Here is a 17,176-nt window from a genome sequence, read left to right on the forward strand (position 1 = left end):
ATCCTTCAACTCTGGTTTCCTCTCTTTTCAAGGTGCTCCACAGGTTACCACGGTGACCCGCGTGCCCCCGGTGGCAAGTGTGAGGAGTGTAAGTGTGACCCCTGGGGGGCGTGGCCACAGCCGTGCGACCCAATCAGTGGCCAGTGTCGCTGTCGTCCCGGCATCAGGGGGCGGAGCTGCGAGATCTGCATGGAGAAGCATGTGTGTGGGCCTGCCGGCATCGTGTGTACGTAACCCTAGTACCACTAACACACACACTCACAGTGCATACATACACTCATCGAGCACCATATCATCAGTCATCATATCAGATGACTGAGCGGTTAGGGCACCGGGCTAGTAATCTGAAGGTTACCAGATCGATTCCCGGCCTTGCCAACTGACGTTGTGTCCTTGGGCAAGGCACTTCACCCTACTTGCCGCGGGGGGAATGTCCCTGTACTTTCTGCAAGTCGCTCTGGATAAGAGTGTCTGCTAAATGACTAAATGTAAATATCAACCGCTGGTGTCAGTGTTCAGACTGTTTCTGAGATAATAACGGCCTCTTTCTCCTGGTGATTGATTGGTTCCCCTTGAGATCAAGGAAGCTAATATGATCTCATTGAAAAGAAAGAAGCTAAACTACAGAAGTTAAGCTACAGAAGGCCATTGGTGGTTAACGTGCAGTGGTACATTATGACTCTTTATTAAAATGGTGCTGCTTTCAACCCTTCACACAACAGAAGGGTTTCATTTGTGTTTAGTAAAAGTTTTTGAATTGTTCATAATTTGTACGTTTATTATATTTATTTATCTTTTATTTATAATGATGTGTATCAATGGGACTCATCCATGCTAGTGTTCCCGTAGGACGCACGCTATCAGAACCCCTGTGCTCTCAGGTGATTGGTTATCTCCAGACATGTGAGGACGGTACCTGATTGGCTGATCTCTAATCGTGTGATTTTGTGCAGGGTCAAGCTATATGTACTTGAAGTTTCATCAGTTTGTGTATGTGTTTGGAGGTTGTGTGTATGTCTGTGTGTGTGTGTGTGTGTTGGTGGGTTTACGTGTACGTGTGTGTGTGTGTGTGTGTTTGGTAGTTTTGCATGCATGTGTTGCCAGTTAACTACCATCAACAGCTGGACCATTAAGGAGAGCATCTATTTTTTGCTCAGACATTTTAATTTCTCCTGTAATTTTCCTGGAGATTAAATTGAAGAGAAATATTAAGGACATGGCAAATAAATCCACACATGGGTTGTTGGTTTAACTGTTGGTTTTTACTGTGTGTGTGTGTGTGTGCACGGTTTGATAGTTTGTGTGTGATTTGATAGTGTGCTTTGTTACTGTGTGAGAATTTCTTTTCCATTGCTGGTGGCATGTCGAACACTCATAATGGGCTGCCAAAAGCCGTTTCACACTCTGTGTTGAATTTCACGCTTCAGTTACCCCCCCCCCACACACACACACACCGTTGTCACCCCCCTCCCTCCCCCTTAGTGTTCCTCTGCTGTTTAATCTCAAACCAGCTTAGAAAACTCCAGGGTTCTAAAACCTGGGGAGAGGAGGAGATGGGGGGGAAACCCCTCCCCCATCACCTCCTCCATCAGCACTGTACTGTACATACCCCTCCCTTTGCCCATCCTAACACACACACACACAGGCCCCTCTGGTTCACCTCTAACCTCAGCTGGTGTCCTTGCCTCAGGACTGGAATGCTCCATAGAGAGACTGTCACAGACACACAAACACACGCACACAGACACACACACTCCAGTGGGTACACAATCTCTAATGCTTTGGATTGGAGTCATCAGCCTGCTGGTTACTAACTGTGTGTATCTGGTTGTGTTTGTGTGTGCATATGTGTGTGGGATTATTAAGTGTGTGTGTGTGTGTATCTGGTCCAGTTCAACTACAAGGATTGTAAACTAAGAAAAAGGTACCTTGTTGGGACATTTTCTTGGGCCTCACAACTTGGGGCTGTGAACAAACAGTGCTATTTTTAGGGAGTTTTAGGGGGTGTAGTGTTTGGGTTATAATTGTTGTTAGAGTTAGAGTTACATTAAGGGTTCAGTTTAGTGTTGGAGCTCAGGGATTAGAGTTAGGACGATTTGGAACTGGAGTACATTTTCAGTCCTCACTAGGACAGTAAAACCAACCTGTGTGTTGCAGCCTGTGATGACGACTGCAGTGGTGTGCTGATCAGCGATATGGACAGACTCCTGCGCATCATGGACAATGTCAACCTGACCACGCCCCTTCCACCTCCGTACAAGGTGCTCTACCGCTTTGAGAACATGACTGAAGAACTGAAGGTAAAAGCACACACACAGCAGTAACACCACTAACGCACATGGAGGGAGAGAAATGGAGACAGACAGACAGACAGACAGACAGAGACAGCTGGACAGAGTGACAGGTAGAGAGACAGTTAGACAGAGGGACAAGTAGACAGTGACAGGTAGACAGAGAAACAGATCAAGAGACAGGTAGAGAGACAGGTAGGGGGACAAGTAGAGAGACAGGTAGCAGGCTGTTAGGAGAATTGGCAGAGGCCCTGCTGGCAACAGACTGATGAAGCACTGAGGTGGACAGTTAGATAAAGACCACTGATGCTCAAACACACACACATACACACACATACACACATTGCTGTGGTTTATGTGGTGATTTAAACAGTATATGACCCCTGGGCTGAGTGCCAAACTCTAACTTCTCCCTTCTCCCTCCCTCCCTCTCTCCCATCTCTTTCTCTCTTTCTCTCTTTCTCTTTTTCTCTCTTTCTCTCTTTCTCTCTTTCTCTCTTTCTCTCTTTCTGTCTTTCTCTCTCTCTCTCTCTCTCTCTCTCTCTTTCTCTCTCTTTCTCTCTCTTTCTCTCTCTATCTCTCTCTCCCCCCCCTCCAGCACATGCTGTCCCCCCAGAGAGCTCCGGAGAGGCTGCTGCTCCTGGCCGACAGTAACCTGGGCAGCCTGGTGACCGAGATGGATGAGCTGTTGAGCAGGGTGGGTGTGGGGGGCAGGAGGAGGGGCAGGTTGGGGGCGCGTCATCATCATGGTAGGGGGAGGGAGGTGGGGGTATAGTGGAGGAGAGTGTGACTCAGACACTCAGACACACACACAAACAAACACACAAATACACACACAGCTTTTCAAGAGTGTGAAGGTTGAACAAGGCTGACGTCTGGGTGCGTTTAGTCAGCTTGGTTCTACAGACATATTTCTCTGTAGTCCTCGCTCACCTCACCTCAAGTCTCTGACGCCTTCCTTTATTCTGCTTCATTGTGCCATTCTGTTTGTCGCTATGTATTTGTGCCTATGTGTCTGTGGGTGTTTGTGTGTGTGTATGCATGTCTGTATGTGCGTGGTTCCGTGTGCATGCGTAGGTACGTGCAAACCGATGTGTGTATCTGTGTGTGTGTCAGGCCCTTGACTTCCAGGCGTTATGAGCAGAGTCTGATGCCTGCATCAGAGAGAGGTGAGCTGTCTGATGTAGGCACCCACAGCTCCACTCTGAGTAGGAGATACATGACAGTATCAAACCTGCAGTCGTTTAAGAGATTTAGACACAATTTAGTTCATTTTGATCGATACGGCACTCATTGAAGGATTAGATCATAATTCCCCAGTTCAATTCTGAGGACTTGAGGTGACCTCAACTGCCAGTATTCTCCTCCTGGTCCATATGCAATTAACAACACACCTAAGCAGTCAGCACGGGGATGTGAAACTGTGAATCAACAGCAGAATCAGCATATTATGTCCACACCATGGAACCATGAGGTCTGCTCAAGACTAGAAAGCTTGTGAATATATGAAACTGGAGAGATTTGAAATGTTGAAGTGTCTTTGTGTGTATGGGTGCTTTGTGTTTGTATGTGTTCATGTGCATGTCTGTGACAATGTGTGTGTGTGTGTGTGTGCTTCTTCAGACCACTAAAGTAGCAGGAGATGGTGAGCAGACGGAGGATAACGCAGACAGGATCCACAAGGGAGCTGAAGAGCTGAAGAAGTTCATCACCAACACACTCCTGGGAGCCCAGGGTAAAGAACACACACATGCACACACACTCTCTTGCTTTCTGTCTCTGTCTGTCTGTTTCTGTCTCTCTCTCTCTCTCACAACACACACACACACACACATACAACCATCTACTGCAGCTAGACAGGGTCGGACGACCTACTCAGTCTCTCTCTGTCAAACACACGCACACTCCCTCAAACATATGTACACAAACGTCGAGCTAATCAGGGTTGGAGAACACAACCTTACATACATACACGCACACATATACTTGCAAGACACACACAACACCCGCATCAAGGCACACACAAGTTCAAACACGCTCACAGACGTACTGAACCACAAACAAATACACACACACAAAGTAAACCACACACACGTACACGCACAGTAGGTTGTTGTTTGAATGCCTGCTGTGCTAGTTAACCAGTCTCTATCAAATGATTCAATCCATGTTTAAGTGTTTAATTACCTGTGAATCCTTCCATGCTATTATCCTGGGCTATGCTGGGCTGCTATAATAGCTGTATATACTAGCTGAATGCTCTGTCTCCGGAATCACATTAGCTGTTTACTGAGCAGCCAAGACAGCCAGGGAAGACAGCCTCTCATTAGGATTCAATATAGAGATTTAGATTCAAATTACAACAGTGGAGCTGAGCTCCTCGGCTTTTAAATTGATTAGTTTTACACACACCACCCTAATGTGGGGGAAAAGAAGAGGAGGGGGGAGAGAAAAGACGGGGAGGAGGGAGAACAAGAAGAAGGAAGAGGGCAGGAGAACGGGGGGGAAGGGGGAGACGAGAAGGAGAGGGAGAGAAATGAGAGGGGTAGAAAAGGAAAGAAAGAGCCCAGAGAGAGAGAGAGAGAGAGAGAGAGAGAGAGAGAGAGAGAGAGAGAGAGAGAGAGACAGAGACAGAGACAGAGAGAGAGAGAGAGAGAGAGAGAGAGAGAGAGAGAGAGAGAGAGAGAGAGAGACAGAGACAGAGAGAGAGACAGAGACAGAGAGACAGAGAGAGAGACAGAGAGAGAGACAGAGAGAGAGACAGAGAGAGAGTGTCCATGTATGTGTGAGTGTGTCGGGAGTGTAAGTGTGTGTTTGCCTGCGGATTCAAGAGTGTTTCTGTTTTCCGGAACATTTCAACGTATGTGAGCGTGTGTAGGAGTACGACACCTACTTGGGGTATGCAAACACACACACACACACACTCATCCCCCTTGTGAGAGATGGTCACAGAGGTGAGAGAGAGAGGTGGATGCATGGATGCGAGAGGAAGAGAAATGAGTGAAAAGGAGGATGCAGGTGAAGGGGATAGGAGAAATTAAAGTGACATATTTCTACCTCGCTCTTTGTTCTCTCCCTGTCTTGCTGCTTAGTGCAAACACACGCACACCGACATGCACACACACACACACACACAGTGATGAGCACACATACACATGCCAGCATAGTCGGTTTTTGCTGATGGTAGCAGGTTGTGTTGTGCCATGGGCAGGTGAGCAGGTGGGCAGGACGTGAGATTTGTCTAAAACACACGCACATACACACACACACATACACAATCTCTCTTTCCACATACACACACCTCAGATCCCCTCACACTGCCCTCTGGACAAGTCACACTCCCATCGCTGATAGATCACAACACAGACAGTTTCAATGAGAGGAGACACGTATCACACACACAAACACAGACACACACTCAGCCCTGGAGCTAAACATGACAGGAGAGGACAGTCAAGATGAAATGAACCAGGACTGGACCTTGTGGCTGTTTGAGTGTGAGAGAGAGACAGAGAGAGAAAGAGAGAGAGAGAGATGAGAGGAAAGGAGAGAGAGAGATAGGGATAAAGAGAGATGAGAGTAAGGGCGAGAGCATGTTCATGTAGATTTAACAGTTTTGCATCATGTTTGACAGCACAGCAGTGAAGCCCCAGGCCCCAAGCCCCTGACTGGGTCTGCTCGTGTGCCAGGGTTACAATACATAAGGCTAGAAAAGGACAATACAATAACCATTTTCACCTTCACTACATTCTGTGTGTGTGTGTGTGTGTTTGTGTATGTGTTTGTGTGTGCATGTGCAGCTCTGCAGGACAAGGCACGGGACCTGAACGACACCCTGAGCAGACGTGACGGCACACCAGAGAAGAGTCTGACCCAGATGAACCAGGAGATCCAGACTATGCTAGCCGAGCTCAGAGCACGCCAGCTGGGAGGCAAGAAGAATCTCGCTGAAGAGGAGCTGGGGTGAGGAGAAGAGAGACACACACACACACACAGATTTGATACTGGTTACTGTGTCAAATGAAAGCAGGCGTAGGAGAGGATTTCAAGAGAGGAGAGGGTGAGGAGGAGAGAGGGAGAGTAGGTCTAGAGGAGGAGAAGAGGGAGAGGAGGAGAGAGGCCTAGGAGCAGAGAGAGGCAGAGAGAAGGAGAAGACTGGAGTCCAGTGGTAGGGAGGTTAGAACAGGTGGATAGATGGGGGACGAAAAATGTGTGTCCCTCCTTTGATGAGCTGCGGGCTGGCTGATGGAGACCTAGAGAGACACCTAGTGGCCACTATGCTACTCTGGTACCCCATCAGACAGAGAGCAGAAAACGGGTCGCTAATTTCTGTCTTGACATTTTTGTTCTCCAATTTTGATTGTACTCTCTCGTCTTCCTTCCTTGCCTCTCTCTCCCTTTCTTCCTCCTCCCCCTCCCTCCCTTCTTCTCTCTGTGATTCACTGCCCCCGTCTCCTCCCCCCCCCTTTCTCTCCCTCCCTCTCTTTGTTTATACCCTCTCTCTCTTATCCCGCTCTCTTTCCGCCTTACCATTTCTCCCTTCCTCCCTCGCCCCCCGCCCCCTGTCCCCCAGGCTAGCAGAGTCTCTGTATCAGAGGGTGAAGCGTGTGTTTGGCGACCCCCACCAGGCGACTGAGGACCTGAAGGAGGAGGTGACGGGGAAGCTTGGGGACCACCAGGCCCAGCTGGAGGAGGCCCAGGCCCTGATCACTGAGGCCCAGGGGAAGAGCAGGCTGGCTGGGGCATTGACCAAGCAGAACCAGGCCAACCTCACCACCCTGGAGGTCAGCTTCGACACACAGAAATACTGTATCACACAGACGCACAAACACATCCACATTCAAAACGACACAAACACGCTTTCTCAAATACACACGGACATACTTTTAACAAACTTCAAGATGTACAGGAAGACATGCTCTGTGGAGTTGGAATGTTTGGGTTGCCAGATTGGTAGAGATTCAGAGGTTGCCAGGTTTGCTGAGACTGTGCCTGTTCTTCTGAGCAGAGGAAGAGGGATGCTGTGAGCTTTGTGAAGAAAGAAACAGAGGAGGTTCTAGCAGATGGAGAACGTGTCTTAGCTGATGCCAACTTGCTGTCCGACAACATCAACAAGGAGATTGAGGTACCGGAGACCCTTCTTGAACCTGCACACACACACACACACACATTACACCGTTGTGGTTCAGCCTCCACAAAGACCATGAGAGTTTTAGAATCTCCACACAGAAACACAGAATTCCCCCCCCCCCCCCCATAGGACCTGGAGAAGATGGAGGGGGAGTTGGGGCCTCTGCATGACCGTCTAGACTACCGGGTCAGTCACCTCAGCAAGGCCCTGGACGACAACAGTCTCAACTCTCTACTGCAGCGGGCTGAACACCACGCTGGCCAGCTCAATGAGTCTTCAGCCATCCTGGACAGGTACACACACATACAGAGTCAGTCGTCCCACAGGCTTTTCCTGGAAACCTCTAGAGATGCACTTAAACACACGCGTGCATGCCCAAATCCTCTCCTCTAATCCCATCGCCTTCTCCTCTCTTCTTCTCCTCCTCTTCTCCTCCCTCGCCATCCCTCTCCTCTCTTCCTTTCCCCCCTCTGCTTTTCTCCTCCTCTCTCCTCGCAGCATCCTGGCTGAAGCAAAGAATCTGTCGTTCAACGCTACGGCAGCCTTCAAGGCCTACAGCAACATCAAGGACTCCATAGATGAGGCAGAGAGGGAGGCCAAGCTGGCACGAGCCCGCGCCACTGAGGCCCTTCAGCTGGTAGACACACACACACACACTAGTAGAAGTTCACACAAACACACCAGCAAGAATACACACACACACACCTGAAGGAGTAGACACAAGTGCACACTCTCACACACACTCCAGAGGGCTGTGCAGCAGAGATTGCCTGTTGAAACCTTAGTGTTCCTGTCCTCAGTTCCATTAGTCACGGCTGACAGATCAAAGTCCCACTCCTGTCTCTCTATTCTCTACACCTCCTCCAGCAAGGTTCCTCCATCCCTCCATCCCCCCATCCCTCCACCCCCGTCCTTCACCTCACCAGGCACTCACCTGCTCCCTCCATCCATTCCTCCATCCTTCCGTACCTCTGTCCCCCAGTCCCTCACTTCTCTTTTCTCTCACCTGCTCCATCCCCCCATCTCTTGCCTTTCCTCTTCTGTCGCCCACTTCCACCCTCCCTCAGTCCATCCCTCCCTCCCTCCACCACCTCATCTCCTCTCGCTCTAGTCTTCTTCCTGCTCCCCCTCTTCCTCTTATTTGATGGATGGAGGGAGAGAGAAAGAGAGAGTTCTTTGAACACGCTGTTCTCTTTCATACTAAGTTAGCAGGGAGGACATGATGCATAATCCAGCACCTCTCCTCTCCAGCTCTGACACTGCCAGAGGCTGACTGTACATCAAACACCTTGGAGAGCAGCATGCAGACCCCAGTACTGACACACACACCAGCACACTACTGACACACACACCAGCACACTACTGACACACCCCCCAGTACTGACACACACACCAGCACACTACTGACACACCCCCCAGTACTGACACACACACCAGCACACTACTGACCCCCCCCCCAGTACTGACACACACACCAGCACACTACTGACCCCCCCCCCCAGTACTGACACACACACCAGCACACTACTGACACCCCCCCAGTACTGACACACACACCAGCACACTACTGACCCCCCCCCCACAGTACTGACACACACACCAGCACACTACTGACCCCCCCCCCCCCCCGCAGTGCTGACCACCCTCCGGCAGTACTGACATACACACCCCACAAAGCTGACACACATACCCCACAGAACTGAAACACACACCCCTCTGATCCAGACTGCATGTCTTAAACAGACAATGTTCCATTTTCTCTTGATTCCTCCAGCTATTTCATTAAGGCAGTGCATGTTTAGATGGTGGATGTGTGTGCGTGTGTGTGTGTGTCTAATCCATTGTTGTGACTCCAAGCCCTCCCTGCTGTTGTGCAGGCCTCCGGCCCTAAAGGTTCTCTGAAGGAGAACGCCAAGAACTCAGTTCAGAACAGCAACACTTTGTGGAAACAAGCCAAGGAACTGGAGAACGATGTAAAAGGTACAGGAATGGTCCCCTGTTTCTCTCTCTCTCTGTCTCTCTGTCTCTCTGTCTCTGTCTCTCTCTCTCTCTCTCTCTCTGCATCTCTCTCTCTCTCTCTCTCTCTCTCTCTCTCTCTCTCTCTCTCTCTCTGTCTCTGTCTCTCTCTCTCTCTCTCTCTCTCTCTCTCTCTCTCTCTCTCTCTCTCTCTCTCTCTCTCTCTCTCTCTGTCTGTCTGTCTGTCTCTTTGTCTGTCTCTCTCTGTCTCTTTCTCTGTCTCTTTCTTTCAGTCAGACTCAGTCACTTCACTCTCTCTCTCTCTCTCTCTCTCTAATCTTTTCTGTTTCTATCAAACCCACCAGCTGAGCCCTGTTGGCTGGTGTTGAAAGGTATAGCTACCCCCCTTTCTCTCCCCCCCCCTTTCTCCATTTCCCTCTCTCTCTCTCTCTCTCTTGCCCTGTGATGGAGAAGAGGGAATGTTGGCTTACTATCTACTGTATGTGTGTCTGTGTGTGTGTTTTCCAGAGAATGTTGACAGTGTGGGTAGCATGCAGGCAAGATTGAAGGCTGCAGGCCAGAAGAACAAAGACCTTGTGAAGGCTCTTAACCAGACCATGGACAAACTCAACGCCTTACCTTCCGGTAAGCACTGCTAAAACTCCCACACCCTGCTGCGTGTGTGAACGTTATGTGGGTGTGTGTGATTAAGTGTGTACAGTATGTGTAGGTGTGTGGGTGTGAGCATGTGTGTGTGTGAGCATATGTGTGTATAACCAGAGCCTTGCAGTATTGATGTGTGTCAGGTTGAGTTTGAAAGAACACGTGGCCTCTCACCTTGTTGTGTTCACTTTATTGATCTAAGACAACACTATCACACCAACACATACACGCATACACACAAACACACACTCACGAGAACCTGATTCAGCTTATCAGTATTTTGTCTGTGTGTCTTTGCATGTTGTAGACACGGCCGCTAAGCTCCAGGCCACCAAGGTGAAGGCGGGGGAGGCCAACGACACGGCCATCGATGTCCTGGAGCGTCTGAAGGACCTGAACCTGGGGCTGCTGGGGCTGCAGAGGAACTACAGCCAGCTGCAGGACCACGTCAACACAGCCAACAACATGATCCAGGACCCGGAGAAGAACAGTAAGAAGGCTCTCACTGACTACGGCTCCCGACAATTAGCGTTACTCGATTGTACTGTAGCATCCAGGGACACTTAGAGCTAGATTTAGCACTGTTTTAGTATGGGAAAAGTAACATCTCTTCTCATTGGCTATCCTTAATTATATTTATTGTGAGTGGGCAGTCATTGGTAATGCTTTACTGCAGGAACAATTAAATATCTTCTTATTGGCAATCCATAAATGTGGGTAGGCATTCATTGACAATGCTATACCGCAGGAACAGTAAGATCTTGTTCCATTGGCTGGCGTAATGTTTTGTTTTACATTGACGCTCTGTGAATCCATCCTCACCCGTGTATTCCTGTCTCTCCTTTGTGTTTTTTGTTTCTTTTTGTACCCAACAGCCATCAGTATGTATGCCTTTTGTTACTTCGCCTGTCACTATGACAACCTTCACAATCTGTCACTATGACAACCTTCACCATCTGTCACTGTGACGACCTTTGTCATCAGTCACTATGACAACCTTTATCATCAGTCACTATGACGATCTTCGGCAGGTCCTGAGCTGCTCTGCACGTTTTCGAAAATATTTACAACATACTTTCCTCAAACATTCCTTTACATAACATCAGTCAGTCTACAGGAAATTTACAGTACATTAGATTACAATATTTTAATGTAACTTGAGCAGCACATTTAGCATAATATAAACATGAAACTACCATCAGAGCTATGTTAGGTCAACATCCCTACTGCATGGATTCTTTGGACTGCAGTCTTCTGCTGTCCATCCCTGTGGAGTGTCTTATCTCCCCTACTCTCTCCCCCTCCACTTTCTCCATTCTCCTTCCTCTCTCTCCTCTCTCCTTACTCTCTACCCTCTTCTCCCCTACTCGCACCATTTCTTTCTGCACTGGTCTCTCCTTCTCCCCTCTTTGTCTTCTCTCTTTCATCTCTCTTTCACCTCTCCCTCCTTTCCATCTCCTCCCCCTCCTCTCCCCTGCTCTCCTATTCTTCCCTCCTCTTCCTCTTCCTTCACATCCAGCGCTGCAGTTCCTTTAAGCTTGTTAGTGTAATGTATGCTTCAGCGGCACTACTGTGGTGTAATCATGGATGCTGTCTCCTTACCTCATCTCTGCTAACAGCTTTCTGCCTTCACAGCTCTAACGCTGCTGATTGAGTTATTCCGACAGTCTCATCTCTCTGCTGTCTAACAGACGTGCTCGTACTGTACTCTGGAGAGAACAACCTGATGCTGTACCTGACCCCTGTCCTCTTTCTCTCTACCTGTCTGTCTCTATGCCTATCTGTCTGCCTGTCTCTATACATGTCTGTCTTTGTTTTGTCTGTCTCTATACCTGTCTGTCTCTATACCTGTCTGCCTACCTGTCTGTTTGTCTCAATACACGTATGTTTACACGTCTCTCTACTTGTCTGTCTGTCCTTTCTGTATGTATGTCTGTCTGTCTGTCTGTCCACCAGTCCATGCTGCAGGGGCAAAGGTCAAGGACCTGGAGGATGAAGCTGATAGGCTGCTGGAGAAGTTAAAGCCAATCAGAGAGCTGCAGGACAACCTGAAGAAGAACATCTCTCAGATCAAGGAGCTGATCAACCAGGCCAGGAAACAAGCCAACTCTGTAAGACAGTCCTCATCATCCCCCTCTCTCTCACTCTATCAACATCACCCTCATCCCCTTCTCTCCCCCTCTCTCTCACTCTATCAACATCACCCTCATCCCCTTCTGTCTCCCTCTCTCTCACTCTATCAACATCACCCTCATCCCTTCTCTCCCCCTCTCTCTCACTCTATCAACATCACCCTCATCCCCTTCTCTCCCCCTCTCTCTCACTCTATCAACATCACCCTCATCCCTTCTCTCCCCCTCTCTCTCACTCTATCAACATCACCCTCATCCCAATCTCTCTTTTATACTGTAGGACTGTCTCCTTCCTTCCTTCCCAATCCTCCATGCTACACATTATTCCTCTTTCTACCCTTCTCTTCGTACTGTGGTTGTGCATCATGGTTTGACCCCCTCCCCCTCTTTCATCTGCTCTCTCAGATCAAGGTGTCTGTGTCGTCTGGTGGAGACTGTATCCGTGCCTACCGACCTGACATCAAGAAGGGCCGCTACAACACCATCATCCTCAACGTCAAGACCACCACCCCTGATAACCTGCTCTTCTATCTGGGCAGTGCTCAATATGTAAGAACTGTGTGTGTCTGTGTGTGTTTGTGTGGGTGTGATGTTCTATTAGGGTGATGGGTGATGTGATAAGGTGTGTTAGACTATCGGTAATGTCTGTAACAGTTTACACTTTACTGTAAATTACTTTACCATTAATGTAATTGGTGGACCAAAAAAGCATCTAGTATATGTGTGTGCGTGTGTGTGTTTGTATGTGTAAACACACAACTATCTCAGTAAATCTTAACTAAGTGGTGTCCCTGGGCATCCGGTTGCAGTCAGTTGCAATGTAAGAGAGTTGTTCCATATTACTATCATTTATCAGAGTTAGTTTGCAGAGTCGGAAAATGTCCAATTAATCCAGGATCACTGTAGTTGTGCTCTTTCACATGCCACACACACACACTTAGACACACACACACGTAAAAACACACACACACATTTACACACACATACACACACTCATCAGTTTTCCGTCACACTGAATCACTAGCTTATTAGTCTGCTCTATGATCCCCTGGAGGTGTGTGTGTGTGTGTGTGTGTGTGTGTGTGTGTGTGTGTGTGTGTGTGTGTGTGTGTGTGTGTGTGTGATCATATCCCATGTACAGAACAGCGACCACAGCAATTAGCCTGCAGTTCAAACTGGACATTTTGGTGGCTCATTTCCCATGAGGCACTTTTCCTGCCTGTTGTTCTGTCTGCCTGGTTCCTGTCTGCCTGGTTCCTGTCTGCCTGAAGAGCCTGAGTGCAGGAATGAAAAGTTAGCTCCTACTCTGCTCTCCAATCACTGAAGACAAGTGAAGCTATAAACCTTCTCCATTCTCGCCTGCCCTCCCCTCCTCTCTCCTCGCCTGCCCTCCCCTCCTCTCGCCTGCCCTCCCCTCCTCTCTCCTCTCCTCTCCACTTGTCTTTTCTCTCCAGGTTGACTTCCTAGCTGTAGAGATGAGGAAGGGGAAGGTGAACTTCCTGTGGGATGTGGGGTCAGGGGTCGGGAGGGTTGAGTATCCTGACCTCAATATTAACGACGGCAACTGGCATCGCATAGAAGCCTCCCGGTACATGGACCCTCTCTCACAAACCCACACACACCCTCACTCACAAACCCACACACACCCTCACTCACAAACCCACACACACCCTCTCTCACAAACCCACACACACCCTCACTCACAAACCCACACACACCCTCACTCACAAACCCACACACACCCTCACTCACAAACCCACACACACCCTCTCTCACAAACCCACACACACCCTCACTCACAAACCCACACACACCCTCACTCACAAACCCACACACACCCTCTCTCACAAACCCACACACTCACTCACAACCACAGACATGTTTCACTCACTCCCAAGCTTCTCTCCGACTGGTCAGGAACGGGCTGAATGGCACCATCAAGGTGCAGGCCCTGGAGGGCACCAGAGCAGGCATCCTGCCCACCCCCCGCAGCGCCAACGCTCCTGAGAAGTTCACCATCCTGGACGTGGATCAGAAGGCCTACCTGTTTGTAGGAGGACTTCTGGGCTCTGTCAAGGTAAACACACCTGCAGGACTCAAGCTGTGTCTGCTGCCAACAGCCCCTGACACAACTGTACTGACTGGCCCCTCCTAATGACAAACCTGTGTGTGTATTTGTGTGTGTGTGTGTGTGTGTTTGTGTGTTTTGTAGAAAGCAGATGCGGTGAAGACCACCACCTTCTCAGGCTGTATGGGGGAGACCTACCTGGACAACAAGCCCATCGGCCTCTGGAACTACAGAGAGAGAGAAGGGGACTGCAAGGGCTGTGTGGTCAGGTGAGGGGAGAAGAGGAGGATGGGAGAGGAACAGAGAGGAGAGGAGAAGGCTGGCGAGGAGAGATGTGTCGGAGAGGAGGGGGAGGACAGGAACGTGGGAGAGGAGAGCAGAAGAAGGGGAGGAGAAGAAAAGAGAGGAGAGAAGAGGAGAGGGGGGATTCATCTCTTGAAGGACAATTGTGAAGCCCTGCCCTCAAACCTAAAGGTGTGTGTGTCTGTGTGTGTGTGTGTGTGTGTGTGCAGTCCCCAGCCCACAGACACAGAGGGTATGGTCCAGTTTGATGGGGAGGGCTACGCTGCAGTCAGCCGCCCCACCAGGTGGAACCCCAACATCTCCACGGTGATGTTCAAGTTCCGCACTTTCTCCTCCAACTCCCTGCTGATGTATCTCGCTACCAAGGACATGGTAATCTGCTGACACACACACACAAACGGAATCCTTGTTTTCAGTATGTTTCAATGTATGTCAAATCAGCTCCACCTCCAGTCCTCACTCTCCTCTCCTCTCTGACTCGAATCCTCCTTTCCTCCTCCCCCCTCCACCCCCCCCTCTCTTCCTCACCCCTTCGCCCTTCTGTAGAAGGACTTCATGAGTGCAGAGCTGGTGGATGGGAGGTTGAAGGTCAGTTATGATCTGGGCTCTGGTACGGGCTCTGCCAGCAGCTCTAAGAAACACAACGATGGACGCTGGAAGTCCCTCACCATGGCCCGCAACAAGAAGCAAGGTACTGACCACACACACACACACACACTTACGATGTCATTAGTCAAATATTTGTGTACAAAACACAGTATGTGTATGCTCATGAGAGGTCATGTCTACCCGTAGCCGTGGTGACGGTGGTGGACATGGACTCCAATGAGGACGAGAAGCTGCTGGTGACGTCACTGGGGTCTGCCACCGGACTCAACCTCCGAGACACTGAGAGGATCTACTTTGGAGGCCTGCCCACCATTGGCAACTACAGGTACAGCAGGGGGACGTCTCAAACTGAATCCCATTCAGAGAGTCACAAAGAGTACAGAGACACATTCCGACTCACATTGAATCCCATTCAGAGAGCCATATTCAGAGTCACATTAACAGCTTCTGTTTTTAGTGCATCCTCAAGGGCTACAAGTGTAACGGTGAAAAAGAATATATGTCAAAGTCCAAACACTGTCACTTAGTCTGTTAACCTGAAACATGTGTTGTATCTTCTTCTCCTACAGTCTCAAGTCAAGGTAACCCATGTTAATCACTCCAGTAGAGATATCTCTAGCTGAATCTCTACTACATCTCTAGATCTACATCTCTATACCATACTGTGCATACTGTATACTATATAAATCACCACAGCACCACCACAGCACAACACCTCCTCTCACTCTTTACTCTCCTCTTCTCTACTAGTCACAATTGCTCTCTCACCTCCATGCTCCCCTGCTCTGGCTGCCCAGGTCGGACCTACATACACAGCCTGGCTAGTGTGTAGCTCCAGGGAGGGTCAGGGTCAGGGTCAGGGCTAAGTTGTAGCTAGTGCTTCCTAGAGAGCAGGCAGATGCTTCTTCACTCGGCTGCTCGCCCGGCTGCTCACCTCTTGATGTGATGCTGTTCACCTTCACTCCCTGTACCACCACTGGCTGAACCTCCTCCTCTCTCTTCTGGCTGGCCCCCTTTCTCTCTCGGGTCATCTCTTCCTTCGTCCTCCCCCCGCAGGTCGGAGGTGACTCAGCAGAAGTATGCAGGCTGCATGAGAGACATTGAGGTGTCCAGAACTCCCTACTATCTCCTCAGCAGCTCCGACTACACTGGACTGACCAAAGGCTGCTCTGCTGAGGTTAGGGTTCGGGGAGGTGGTAGGAGGAAGGGTCTGACCAAGAGTTGCTCTGAGGTGCTTCACTAAACTCTACTCATGTATTCTCTTCTCCTCCCCCCTCCTCTCATCCAGAACCTCCACACAGTCAGTTTCTCCAAGCCGGGCTTTATCGAGCTTTCAGGTCTGTCCTTCGCTGTGGCCTCGGAGATCAGTCTGTCGTTCAGCACTAAGTCAGAGCATGGCATCATCTTCCTCGGCACCGGGGGCACCGGCCGGTCCGACACACAGGCGCCTGTCCTGGCACAACTGCCGAAGAGGCGACGCAGACAGTCTGGCGAGGTACACACACACACACGTACGCACACATAGCTTGCACACACTCACGACCCACCCACTCACACTAGCTCAGAAACACACAAACACCCTCTCACAAACATCCACACGACACACACATACACAAAAAAACACATATCCTTATACCTACATGTAAATGTGTTTATTTTATGCAGGCTCCTCATGCGCTCTCACCCAGAGAACACTTAATCTCATATTAATATGCTTTCAGGCTGAGAGACTGGCAGGAAGCCCACCTGATTAGATAGAGTTTGGGTTCAACTCTGACCCTCTCTCCCAGACACACACTCATTCACACACACACACTCATTCACAGACACACACAACTGCTGAGCGCGTGATCTGAAAGCTCTTATGTTGATGAGACGGTCAGTAGTCAGAGCAGGGAGAAAGGTGTGAGTGTGTGTGAGTGTGTGTGTGTGCGGCAGGGGAGAAGGCTAGTTACACACCTGGACACACACGTCTCTGGGTACATACAGTCCATGCACATCAGCACATTGTAGAGTACGTTCT

General features: G+C 49.6%; 1 protein-coding gene across 9 annotated transcripts in view; it reads left to right on the forward strand.

The window, feature by feature from the left end:
* Positions 1–17,176, forward strand: part of lama2 (laminin, alpha 2) — a 77,829-nt gene that overhangs the window by 54,946 nt on the left and 5,707 nt on the right. For 5 of the 9 annotated variants that reach the window (XM_084699329.1, XM_084699331.1, XM_084699333.1 and 2 more), the window contains 23 exons: positions 33–226; positions 2,158–2,300; positions 2,890–2,988; positions 3,915–4,026; positions 6,092–6,254; positions 6,865–7,075; positions 7,300–7,416; positions 7,552–7,715; positions 7,921–8,059; positions 9,300–9,402; positions 9,907–10,023; positions 10,349–10,531; positions 11,998–12,152; positions 12,579–12,722; positions 13,628–13,761; positions 14,091–14,250; positions 14,386–14,510; positions 14,754–14,916; positions 15,091–15,235; positions 15,340–15,478; positions 15,723–15,734; positions 16,210–16,330; positions 16,442–16,648. In XM_084699329.1, the coding sequence (XP_084555455.1) occupies positions 33–226; positions 2,158–2,300; positions 2,890–2,988; positions 3,915–4,026; positions 6,092–6,254; positions 6,865–7,075; positions 7,300–7,416; positions 7,552–7,715; positions 7,921–8,059; positions 9,300–9,402; positions 9,907–10,023; positions 10,349–10,531; positions 11,998–12,152; positions 12,579–12,722; positions 13,628–13,761; positions 14,091–14,250; positions 14,386–14,510; positions 14,754–14,916; positions 15,091–15,235; positions 15,340–15,478; positions 15,723–15,734; positions 16,210–16,330; positions 16,442–16,648 (3,250 nt within the window). The remainder of the gene's footprint in view (positions 1–32; positions 227–2,157; positions 2,301–2,889; positions 2,989–3,914; positions 4,027–6,091; positions 6,255–6,864; positions 7,076–7,299; positions 7,417–7,551; positions 7,716–7,920; positions 8,060–9,299; positions 9,403–9,906; positions 10,024–10,348; positions 10,532–11,997; positions 12,153–12,578; positions 12,723–13,627; positions 13,762–14,090; positions 14,251–14,385; positions 14,511–14,753; positions 14,917–15,090; positions 15,236–15,339; positions 15,479–15,722; positions 15,735–16,209; positions 16,331–16,441; positions 16,649–17,176) is intronic. The other 4 variants (XM_084699330.1, XM_084699334.1, XM_084699332.1 and 1 more) reach the window with 3 other exon arrangements.

The sequence above is a fragment of the Hypomesus nipponensis genome, chromosome 6, assembly GCF_054491055.1.
Source record: "Hypomesus nipponensis isolate SF chromosome 6, ASM5449105v1, whole genome shotgun sequence".
NCBI classification, from domain to species: Eukaryota; Metazoa; Chordata; class Actinopteri; order Osmeriformes; family Osmeridae; genus Hypomesus; species Hypomesus nipponensis.